This window comes from Populus alba, chromosome 3 (genome assembly GCF_005239225.2).
Source record: "Populus alba chromosome 3, ASM523922v2, whole genome shotgun sequence".
NCBI lineage: Eukaryota > Viridiplantae > Streptophyta > Magnoliopsida > Malpighiales > Salicaceae > Populus > Populus alba.
The window spans coordinates 4,356,713-4,369,200 of record NC_133286.1 but is presented as its reverse complement, the minus strand read 5'-3'; the positions used below and the strand labels follow the sequence as shown (position 1 = coordinate 4,369,200).

At 36.6% G+C, this 12,488-nt stretch overlaps 1 protein-coding gene across 1 annotated transcript; it reads right to left on the bottom strand.

The window, feature by feature from the left end:
• Window positions 1-5,543: 5,543 nt before the first annotated feature.
• On the bottom strand, window positions 5,544-7,482 carry LOC140955373 (uncharacterized). Its single transcript, XM_073407999.1, has one exon. It carries the CDS (start codon window positions 6,975-6,977, stop codon window positions 5,997-5,999), a length of 981 nt encoding a protein of 326 aa, XP_073264100.1. The 5' UTR covers window positions 6,978-7,482; the 3' UTR covers window positions 5,544-5,996.
• Window positions 7,483-12,488: the final 5,006 nt, after the last annotated feature.

The following is a 12,488-nucleotide window of genomic DNA, read 5'->3' as shown; positions in this document are numbered from 1 at the left end:
CAAATTACACTCCTACAGAGATAAACTTGACATATGATTCACTTGTTTAACAAAGTAATAACTAAGCTTATAAGAGCAAGGAATTTCTCAAGAATATATGAAATATAAACATACCAAGCCTACAGCTCCACTGGGACTTGCAGAATTTGTCGCCATCACATGACATCTCGTGAACGCTAAAGAATCAACAGATTTGTGCATAGGAAAGCTGGATACTACCTATGGCTTTTTCACTGGAAACAGTAGCTAAAATTGTAGAGGAGAAAGAAGAGCCTCCCCATTGTTTCTCCCTTCTTCTTTAGTCCTAACACTCTTAATAACAGGTTCACCAACAGGATTGGTTAGTCTACCATCTAAAATTTCTCACTTTTTCTTATTGCATGATTTTTACCAGTGTTTTTTAAGATCCAATAAGTCACCCAAATAAGACTAATTAACCTCAAATTAATGTCTGAAAGCTCTCTAAGAAAATCAATAGGTTTCCATATTGTGATTCTTTTTTTTCGGTTACGTATCTATTGACTTTCTTTTCCTTTCATTTTGTGTTTGCTTTTTATTATTGTGATTCTCTTTTTTTTTGGCCACCTTCTCGTTAGCCCTTTCAATATATCGACTTATTCCAAAACAAAAATAGGTTCCCATATTATCGGTGAGTTATCCTCCCACCCGAGATCCAAGCTAGTAGACTGCTGAATGACCTGAAGTGTTGACACCGCTGCAAAATTCAAACAACCAAGAGAGAAAGAAGAATCAATTATTTCATGGAGAAGCCCCTACAAAATGAATCTAGGCATAGGCAATGAAAGACCAATAAATCATCACAGTGGAAGAAAAGAAAAGGGAACAACAGAAGCACCATGATCAAAAGCCAAGCCACAACGACCAAAAATAACACAGAAGTAAAAAAAAAAAAAAAAATTAGCATGATCAAAAGGTAAGCAAATAAACAATGTGAAGAACAATATAAAGAAGTGCAATCAAACTAACAGGGGACAAAAGATAAACATAGAGGGCAATAATGGAAGCTAGAAAACAGGGGCAAGGAAGCAACGAATAGACCAAGAAAAAATGTAAGACAATTCTAAGACAGAACCAAAAGACATGACCTGTTAAATAGTCCTCCAAATCCTAGTGAGAAAGAAGGTGAGAAAACAGGGACAGAAGCTGCAAAAAACCAAACACGAAAAGGCCAACAAAGCTCATCATGAGTTGACAATAGAAGTCAAAAATCCATAACTGCCAGAAAAAACTGAAACTAAATGAAAAATCAACAGGAAAAGACACTCATCTTGTTCCATTTCAGTCAGGCAAATAACCTAATGAAGAAATAACCAAGGGAGAACCAAACATAACAACAGTCCTAAACTAAATAGAGTTAACTTCAACTCAGCAGAAATAACCTCTCCCAAATGTTTGGAAGAAACCCAAGTGAGGCCAAGTGGGTTTATGCATTAAATACATAATGATGTTGTTGTCCCAATTATAGAAAGAAGTAGCCACCACATTAACTCAATTTAGAAAAGAAGATGAGTCAGACTCAGGATCACCCTCTCCCCCAAAGCTGAGCAATCCACAAAAGCTAGAAATTACAACCACCTCCCAAGAGCGCCACAGTCGACAATGATCGAGGGAGAAAACAGCTTGACCAATCCACACAAGCTCAGCCATCCTTCCAGACCCAAAAGCAAGCACATGGTTGTCAAGCTACAGAGCAGCCATATAACCCGCGCTAATTAGACAGAAACAAACCATCAACGACACCAAAAAAATAAATCAAAGAAGCCACGTAAGCCACGCCCGGAAGTGGACCATCAACACCTAAAATGAGAAACGAATGAAGAACTGTTCTAATCAACATGAAGTACAATATGGATGAACAATGATGATGTCACACCTCTCTTTTTTTGTAATGAATATTCAACTAAAACTCAAAACCACTGGCAGAATGACATAATGAATACGACGAAAACCAAAAAGCAATGAAAAGAGAAAGAACCTGGGAAAGAAGAACATCCACAAAGGAATGAAAAGCCCCAGTAAACCAACCGAAAAAAGATTCTGCAGAGATAGTGATAACACAACACAAACCTGCATTAAAAGAAAAGAAACTAAAAAATCAGGAAGATAAACTTGTAAAACCTTATGTAGAAAAGATTGATTTGGCTGAATTAATTCTTCATTGATGATGGGCAGTGTATTTATACACAAAGGCTAAGCAAGAGGTTGTAACTGATTCCTACATGTCAGGAATCAGTTACTGACCTTGCAGCAGAGAATAACAATAACTAAATACATAACACATGTTTCTATAATTCCTATTTATAACACTGAAATATTTATATTCTCAACACTCCCCCTCAAGTTGGAGAGTGGATATCTTGCACTCCCAACTTGCTAACCATAGGAACAAAAAACTCTTTTCCTAGTGGCTTGGTCAGAATATCTGCGAGTTGATGAGTAGAGTCTACATACTGTGTGTGGTAATGGAGCCATCTCGGATTTTGTCTCTGATGTAATGGCAATCCATTTCAATATGCCTAGTCCTTTCATGAAACACCGGATTAGCTGCAATGTGCAATGCTGCCTTATTGTCACAATACAATAAAGCAGACTCATGGTGTGAAATTCCCAAGTCTTTTAGAAGACATCGCAACCATGTCAACTCACAACATGCTCCCGTCATTGCTCTGTATTCTGCTTCAGCGGAAGAGAGCGAAACTGTTTTCTGTCACTTTGATCGCCATGAGATCAATGATGATCCAAGAAAAACACAGTACCCTGTTGTAGATCTTCTAGTTAGTGGACATCCTGCCTAGTCTGAGTCACAATAGGCTCTCAACCTCAAATCATTCTTGGAGGAGAAAAATAACCCCCGGCCGGGTGCCCCTTTTAGGTATCGCACAACTCTAAGAGCTGCTTCCATGTGAAGCTTCCTGGGTTGATGCATAAAACGACTCAAAACATGCACGACATATGTTATATCTGGTCTTGACACAGTCAAATAAATCAACCGACCCACCAATCTTCTATACTGGTTTGCATTTTTGAGTAGGGGACCTTTATCTGATAACTTTAAACCCTGTTCCATAGGAGTATTGATAGGAGCAACACCTGTCATTCAGGCATCCTCAATAACTTCTAACGCATATTTTCGTTGTGAAACAAAAATTCCATTCTTTGAAGTAGATACCTCAATTCCAAGAAAATATTTTAAATCACCAAGATCTTTGATATGAAAATGTTCATGCAGGAATTGTTTAGTAGCAGCAATGTTCACGGGGTCATTTCCAGTGATCAAAATATCATCAACGTATATTAAGAGAATGGTGAAAGACATACCCTGCTTTCTGGTAAATAGCGAATAATCCGCTTTTGACTGAACAAAAACCAGCAGAAAGCATAGCTTCGCGAGAATTTGGAGAACCATTGTCGAGATGCCTGTTTTTAAACCGTATAGGATTTGTGAAGGCGACAAACAAGATTGTTCTCCCCTTGTCGCCGAAGACCCTGTGGTACAGACATATAAATTTCTTCAGTTAAATCTCCATGAAGAAACGCATTGTGTACATCCATTTGGTGCAAGGACCATCCATGGGCAGCTGTCAAAGCAAGAAAGGCAGCGGACTGAGATGATTTTGCAGTGGGAGAAAAAGTCTCGTGGTAATCCACTCCTTCCATTTGCGTGAAGCCCTGTGCAACCAAACGAGCCTTGCAACGCTCAACTGAACCATCTGAATTGAGTTTAACCTTATAAACCCATCTGCAGCCGATTGGTTTCTTGCCCGACGGTAAGGGAGTAACTGTCCAAGTGCCATTATTTTGCAGAGCCTGGAGCTCGGTTTGCATGGCAGCCTGCCACTCAGGATGAAGAGCAGCCTCCGAATAAGTTTGGGGCTCTGAAATTGAACTGATCTGACCAACAAAGAAATGGTTTGCAGGTGTATAACGATGGTAAGAAATGAAATTGCTCATGGGAAAACGAGTACCTTTGGTGGAACCGGGCTGCCAAGGGGATGATTGGTGGGAGGAAACAGTAGAGCAGACATAATCTTTGAGTTTGGCTGGCGGAGCAGTGTGGCGGCCGGAGCGACGAACTTGAACTGGTGGTGATGGTGGTTCAGGTGACCGAGGAAGGTCACGGGGTTAAGGATGGGATGTTATGGAACATGATGGTAGAGGTCGGGGTTGGAGGATTTCGGACGACGGGTGTAAGTATGTAATATGGGAGGAGGTTGGGTAGTAGTGGTGGTCGGTGATGGGAGGGATGGTGGCAGGGTGCTGTCGGTGAGGGTTGGAAGAGATGGAGGGCAGTGCGGGAGAGATGAAGTGTGGGGGCTGGGGTAAAATGGGTTGTGTGTGGGTGGGCTGATATCAGGTGGGCTGGAGGTAAATGGCCCGTGGGTCAGGAGAGGAATAGGGCCATAATGTGCGGATGTGCCGGTTTTGGCAGATAAAAAGGGAAAAATATTTTCATGAAAATGCACATCCCGACTTGTAAAAATTTTTTTAGTTGATAAATCATATAATTTATATGCTTTTTGACCAGTAGGATATCCAACAAAAATTGAAGGAATAGAACGAAAATCGAATTTATGTGATGGATGAACATTGGTAGCATAAGCTAAACACCCAAATACCCGAAGGTGAGAAAAAGAAGGTATTTTTGAGTATAAAAGTTCAAACGGAGTTGACAAATGGAGCACTGTGGAAGGAATTCTATTGATAATGTGGACAGCAGTCAAAACACATTCTCCCCAAAAATGATTTGGTAATTGAGCCTGAAATTTCAAAGCCCGAGCAACTTGCAAAATATGGCGATGTTTGCGTTCCACAACCCCATTTTGTTGAGGCGTGTAAACACAGGAATGTTGAAAAATAACACCTTTATCTTGAAAAAATGAACGAAGTGAAATAAATTCACCACCGTTGTCACTTCGAAAAGTTTTAATAAAAGTATCAAACTGTGTGAAAACATAACAAAAAAAATTTTTTATAAGAGATTGAGCTTCCGACTTGTGACGCATTAAAAAAATCCACGTGAAACGTGTGAAGTCATCAACGATGGTAAGAAAATAATATGCACCAGAAATAGAAGGATGTCGATAACGACCCCAAATGTCACAATGTATTAATTCAAAAGGTTTAATAGTTGAAATCTCACTCGAATTAAAAGACAAACGACTCTGTTTAGCTAAAGGACAAATAGAACAAACATGACTAGACTGAACCGAAAAATTTAAAAATTGCTGAGCAAGGAAACTTAAGTTCTTGGGTGAGATGTGGCCGAGACGCTTATGCCACAGATCAGTTGATGAGATGGTGAGGTTGCAGACTGTTTGGTGAGATGGTGGGGTAGGTTGTACCATAGAGTTCTTTGTCGCTATCTTCACCAAGTAGTAGAGTCCGTTACGCTGTTTACCCAAACCAATCATCCTCCTCGTAGCCAGATCCTGCAAAATACACCAATAAGGAAAAAATGTTATTGAGCAATTCAAATTTCTTGTCAATCGGCTGACTGACATCAAGTCAACTTTGAATGTGGGGACACACAGTACGTCATGCAAATAATAACAAGAATTCAAAGGCAGTGTTCCCTTTGTAACAATATCCGCAGTTGCCCCGCTAGGCAGTAATACAGGAGGCAAAGGATAATTAGTTTGCCGCTGAAAATTAAATGGTGATGAGGATATGTGGTCAGTTGCCCCACTATCAATAATCCAATTGCGCGAAGCAATTGTGGGCAAACCTGGTTTAGTCACTGCAGGGGGTTTTGCACCACTGGATTCGGGCTTATCATTGAGAAGAGAGAGGAGCTGTTTCAATTGGAATTCAGAAATTCCAACCGACCTGTCGTCCACCCTCTGAGTGTGCTTAGATGAATTGGCTGCCACATGAAACGACTTGTCGTCCACCCTCTCATCGTGTTTAAAGGAATTGGCTGCCACATGATTGGCAGTGTATCGTTGGCCACCACCACCACCATTAAAACGCCTCCCCTAATTATTTCTTGCCTTTGGGTGTCCAGTTGGGTAGCCATGGAGCTCGTAACAAGTCTGCACCCAATGACCGTGATCTCCACAGTGAGAACATTGGGGGCGTCCCCGTCTTGGTCCAAAATTCCTTCGGTCATTGTTGTTGTCAAACCGTCGTCCACCACCAAAATTATCCCTGTCTTGCTCAAATCGTCCTTGAGAACGAACGGGGTGGTGGGTTCGTTCTCCTCTGTCAATGGGTCTGTTATTTCTTCCTTGAACAGCCATGGCAACACTGTTAATGGAGTCACTGATTGTGTGCGTCGAGCTTAGAAGGCGTTGCTTTTCTTCCTGGGTAACAAGGGAATAAGCTTGCCGAATCGAAGGGAGGGGATTCATCAGTAGCACTTGTCCACGAACAGCAGTGTAAGATTCGTGTAGACCCATCAAAAATTGCATAAGCTTTTGTTGATCCTGTTGTGCTGCATGTAGAGAATCACTATAGGAAGCTAGTTCGTCCCACAGTCCCTTTAATTTGGTGTAATACACTGAAACCGAAAGCTGCTCCTGCTTGAAACAAGCAATGTCACGCTGGATTTCAAAAATCCTTGGTGCGTTGCTTTGAGAAAAACGTTCATGAAGATCTTCCCACACTTCATGAGCTGTAGAATAGTAGATTACACTATCTGAAATCTCTGGATTCAGAGTGTTGATGATCCAAGAATGGACCATATCATTGCATCTAGACCAGGCTGCATATCCCTCCGGATCAATTTCTGCTGAAGGGATTTGTATCGAACCATTGACAAAATTTAGCTTGTTTTTGGAATTCAAAGCTAGGGTCATAGCCCTCTTCCAAGTGGAATAGTTATCCCCATTTAATGGTTTGGAAATTAAAACCAAACCTGGGTGATCTGAATGGTGTGTGAAAAATGGGTTTGAGAAGCTTTCCTTTGAATGATCTAGACTAGTCTCCAGATTGGATGATGATTCTGTATTGGCCATTTTTGATGAGTATGAGAGGATTGGTTTTGATGAAAATAGCAGAAAAGATGACTGCTGGATAAGGATATTGTGATGAGAACGAGATGATGAAAAAAAAGCAGAAAATGGTGCTGCTAGATTGATGATTTCAGTGGAACAAAAAAAAAAAAACTAATTGGCAGTGATGACAACCTGCTCTGATACCATGTAAAACCTTATGTAGAAAAGATTGATTTGGCTGAATTAATTCTTCATTGATGATGGGCAGTGTATTTATACACAAAGGCTAAGCAAGAGGTTGTAACTGATTCCTACATGTCAGGAATCAGTTACTGACCTTGCAGCAGAGAATAACAATAACTAAATACATAACACATGTTTCTATAATTCCTATTTTATACACTGAAATATTTATATTCTCAACAAAACTCAATGAAATCAATAGAAAAAAAATAAAAAAACAAAAGCAAGTTAATCAAAATAAAGGAAGAGGACCTCTAGAAAAATGAGCACCAATGGTAGGAGACCATATGAACAGAACAGAAAGCAAAAAAAACCCAAGAGAGAGGCATGAAAGAAAAACCAAGACAAAATGCAAATGAATCTATCTACTCCAACCCACAAAAATATGTGAAAGCATGGGAAACCCAAGAATAAGAGAAGAAGCAATGGAGGAAAACGAAGAAGACTACAATGATGGCGTAGCAACAAATGGCCAAAGAGTGATGCCCAGACTTGAAAGCAAAAGAAAACAAAAAATGAAGAGCTAATTGGAAATTCAAGACCCAGCCTCAAGAAAAGTCCTTGCGACAAAGACTCTCAAGAACTGATATGCCACCACTAAAAAAGGAAAAACCAAAAACACCCCCAGCAAAGGGGTGTCGCACCCGACATCGCGGCGGCCCTAAAAATTAATTTTAAATCTTTGGAAAGAACGGATTTCTGGCATCCTGTTTTTTGATGGGAATATTCTTGTTTAAGGAGTCGCCACCTAGTATTATGGTCACTAGGAACCCTAACTGGTCAACAGAGATTCTATAGTTCGGGACTGGTTACGTAAAAGGGAAGATATTATCACCCCTTAAACGTCCTGCCTGAGGCAGGCTGCATTGCTAGTTTCGTCGTAAATTGCTAAATGTTTATTTTTTTATGTTATGAAAATTTTCTTACAATATTCCTGACTCTGGCGCCAGTGAATATTAACTACGAATATTTCCAACTCTGGCGTTGATAAATATTACGTAGCTAAAAAAACAATAAATTTAAATCAAATGTTTTTTTTTTATTCCCGACTCTGGCGCTAGTGAATAAATAAATAATACTACATTCATTTTTACGCATGCCCATATTTTTTATTTTTCTAGCTAAAATAAAATAAAATACAAAGAATAAAAATAATATAAATTTAAACTGGTATTTTTATTCCTGACTCTGGCGTCAGTGAATAAACCAATAAATTTACATTATTTTTATTCATCCAAATAAAATAAAATACAATGAATAAAAATAATATAAATTTAAACCGATATTTTTATTCCTAACTCTGGCGTTAGTGAGTAAACCAATAAATTTGCATTATTTTTATTTATGCATACACATTTTTTATTTTTTATTATTTTCTACCTTTTTATTTTTCTGTTTTTTTTTTATTTTTATTTTGGGCTGGGCCGAGCGCAGCCCACATGGGCTGGGCTTGACCCAGTTGACTCAGTCGGGTCACTGGTCTAGACCAGTGACCCGGACGCATGGCAGGCGTGCGCAACGCACGCCTGCCCAGTGAATTATAATTCACTGCTACAGTAGCAGTGAATTATAATTCACTGCTACTGTAGCAGTGAATTAAAATGCATAGGAGAGAAGAGAAGACTTACCAGTGATCTGCCGCTCCTGAAGACGTTGCTCCTGAAGGTGAAGACGAAGTTGAGGGCGGTCGGTGATGAAGATATATGACGGTGTGGTGGCCGGCCAAAACTTCTCCTCCACCTCTGTTTCGTTCCTCCGTGTTCGTCTGTGTTTATTTCTGTTGCTGCTCTGTTCGTGTTCTCTGTTTTTCTCCGTTCCTTTTCTACTCTTGTTCGTTCGTCCGATGGGCTGAGTTTGGGACAAAGAAGATGGTAGGGCTGTGTCACTGCGTCGCTCCTCTGCTTTTAATTTTATCAGTCTTTTTTCCTCTTCATTTTCTGGGTTTTTTCGTCAGTCGCCTTGTGTTGTTCTGGTGACTTTTTTTCTGGGTTTTTGTATTGGTTTTTGCCTCTCGATCCCCCCTCTGTTTCCCCAGGTTTTAGTCTCTGTTCGGCTCTGTTTTTGGGTTGTGTTTCTTGCTCTCGTCTGGGTTTTTGTATCAGTTTTTGTGCTCTGAATTCTCTCTGGTGTCTTCTTCGTCCTGCCTTTTATAAGGCGAGAGACCTTCACAAAACCATCACCTCCACCTACGGGATTGTGGCAATCGTGGCAGAAGACATGGTCACAATTTGGATCGGATGCACTGGGATTTTCTTGTTGAATCGGCTGCCCTGGCGAAATGGAAGGGATGACGAACAGTATTATTGCACACGGCACCGTTTAACAATTTTCAATTTGACCCCTGAACTTTGGCAATTTCGCAATTGGACCCCTAAATAAAAATTTCTTTTAATTTTGCCCTTTTTTGGATAAATTTCAATTAAATCCCTAAATTGGTGCATTATTTACAAAACAGTCCTTAATTCCTGGATTATTCAATTTGGTCCTTAATTAATTCTTTCAATTTTGCCCTTTTTGGATAAATTTCAATTAAGTCCCTGAATTTATTTAATTAATTAAATCAAAGTTTAATTAAGTCCTCAAACTTATTAATTCTTCTAATTTCATTAATTAAACTAATCCAAAATTTAAATAAATTTCCCAACTTATTAATTCTTCAATTTCTAACCAAATTATTCTCAAATTTGATAATTTCATCCATGAACTTTGAATTTGTGTTGTTTTAACCCCATTCTCAAATATATTTTTATTTTTATTATTTGTTCAAAAATTGGGTGGTGACAAGTGGCATGACATGAACTGAGATAGCGACATTACAAACCAGAAGATGAAGTCTTGCCTGCAAACTAAAACTGAATAGGGAAATAACAGAATTCTAGTTGGAGTAAAAGGAGAACATAGTCTGACAAAAGCAAAAACATATGCTGGAAGTCGAAAGGATTGTCTCAAACAAACTAAATGCTAAAGTAAATTATAATTCATTATCCATAATAATTATTAATCCATATGGATGAAAACAATACCAAGAAACTAACATGAGCAAGACTGAGTGTTCCGATCATAAAAATGGTATTAGTTTTAGTTTTTAGTATAAGTAATAGATTTGTGGTTCCGCGCTCCTTTTCAAGTCTGGTTTGTTTTATTGATTTAGAAAAAGCATGGGTGATGCAAGTGTGTTTTGAAAAGATAAAAAAAAAATATATGATTTGGAATATAGACTTGACTGAAAAAAAAAAGTAATTTAATTAGATAATAAAAAACAAATAATGATAGTTAATAGTACAATATAAAAAAATAAATCATGGAAACCTTAAAAAAAGTCACCGTAACAAAACAAAAAAAAAGGGTGATGAAGCTATAATCTCAACCAATCAAATTTAAAAAAAAAAATAAATAAAAGGGAAAAATTTTTACTCGAGTCAACTTAAATAATTATGTAAAGTATACATATCATGTCATGAAACCAAGATAAACCATTAAAAAAACAAATTAAAAAAAAATCTAGAGTCTGATTCTAAATAAATCAAACATAGGGGAATGAAATTGATTAAAAAAAAAAAAGACAAAAAAATCAACAAACTAGAAAAGATTACAAAGCTTAATTTAAAAATAACTTAATGCTAAAGGACAAAATGTAATCAATATTAAATTGAAAAAAGTTCATGAAAAAACCCGAGTCAACTTAAACTAACTTTCCAAACTCATAGTTTATGTGATGAGATCAAGATAAAGAAATATAAAGGAGAGAAGAAAATAATGAAGTCCAATATAAAAAGAACTTAATTTTTGAAAGATGTAACTGAAAAAAGAAAATTAATTACCAACAAGTTTAATATTAAAAGATGAAATTGAAAAAACAATTAATTTAAAAAAATTTGCCAAAATAAATTCAACATGGAAAGATAAAAAAAAAAAAAAAAGAACTAAGATAACCTAGCTATTTTCAAAATTAGCAAAAAATTATATAGAAAGAAAATAAATAAAAATAATGGAGCCTGACATCCAATTGAATAAATGTTAAATGATAAAATTAAAAAAAAAACATGAGCTTAAAACAATGGGGGGGAAAAAAAGCAAACACAAGTGAACCGTGATTTAACCTTTAACACTTGCAAGCGTGAAATCCTATACATGAATTCAATGAATAAGCTCAACTTCTATTCAATTTAATGTTGAAGGATGTAATTAAAAAAAAAACTTTTAAAAACTATCAAAGTGAAAAAGTAGCAATAAAAAAAATAGTGATTAAATTTGATAGGAAAACAAAATGATGATGAAATTATATAAAAAAATCAATTTAAAAAATTATCTAAAATAAAACAAATAAAAATTAAAAGAATGAGGTCTTAATTCCCAACTAATATAATGTTGAAGGATAAAATTGAAGAAAAAATCAATTTTAAAAATCTATAAAAGAAAACCTAAAAAGGATAAAATTGTAAAAAAAAAAAATTTAAAAATTATTTCAAATAAAAAAATAGAAATCAAAAGAATAAAAAACGAAAATTAAAAGATAAAAAACATTAAAGGGGGGTAAAAATGAAAAAGAATTTCAAATTTATAAATTATTTTAAATAAAAATAAAAAATAATTAAAAGAATAAAAATCAAATATGAAGGAATAAAATCAAGGGATTGCTTTTAAATTTTATAAGGTAGGATTGAAATAAAAAAGGATAAATGAAGGGAAAATAAAAAAAAGGCTACTGACACCAAGATCAAAGTGTTGGCCATGTGTTGTCGCATCACAAAGAGAACGATAAAACTAGGGGTGAGCAAATTCAGTTCGGTTCGGCTTTTATAAAAAAAAAGTAACCAAACTAAATTTATTTAAAAAAAAAAAAAAACCGAAACCGGTTTCAAACCGGTCGGTTTTGGTTCAGTTCGGTTCGGTTTTTTAAGGGAAAAAACCGGTTTGACTCGGTTTTTTCTGTTTTGGCTCGGTTTTTTCAATTTTTTTCGGTTCGGTTCAGTTCGGTTTTATAAGCCTAAAACCGATACCAAACCAAACCAAACCGGTCAGTTTTTTCAAAATTTTAATCAGTTTAATCGGGTTTTTTCTCGGTTCGGTTTTTTCGGTTATTTTTTTCTCGGTTTTCTCGGTTTTCTCGGTTTTTTCAGTTTTTTTCTCACCCCTAGATAAAACAATTCAAATACTTCTATTATAAATAGTTTTTTGTTCACTAAACAACCTTGCACATAATGCTCGAAAAGCATATGAGTCAACCACTAGCATGTTGATTTATACACTAATAAGTTTTTTTTAATAATATTTAATATTTATTTAAAT

Excerpts from the sequence above, each read along its gene's own strand:
- LOC140955373 (XM_073407999.1), bottom strand. The coding sequence starts at position 6,977 with ATGGCCAATACAGAATCATCATCCAATCTGGAGACTAGTCTAGATCAT.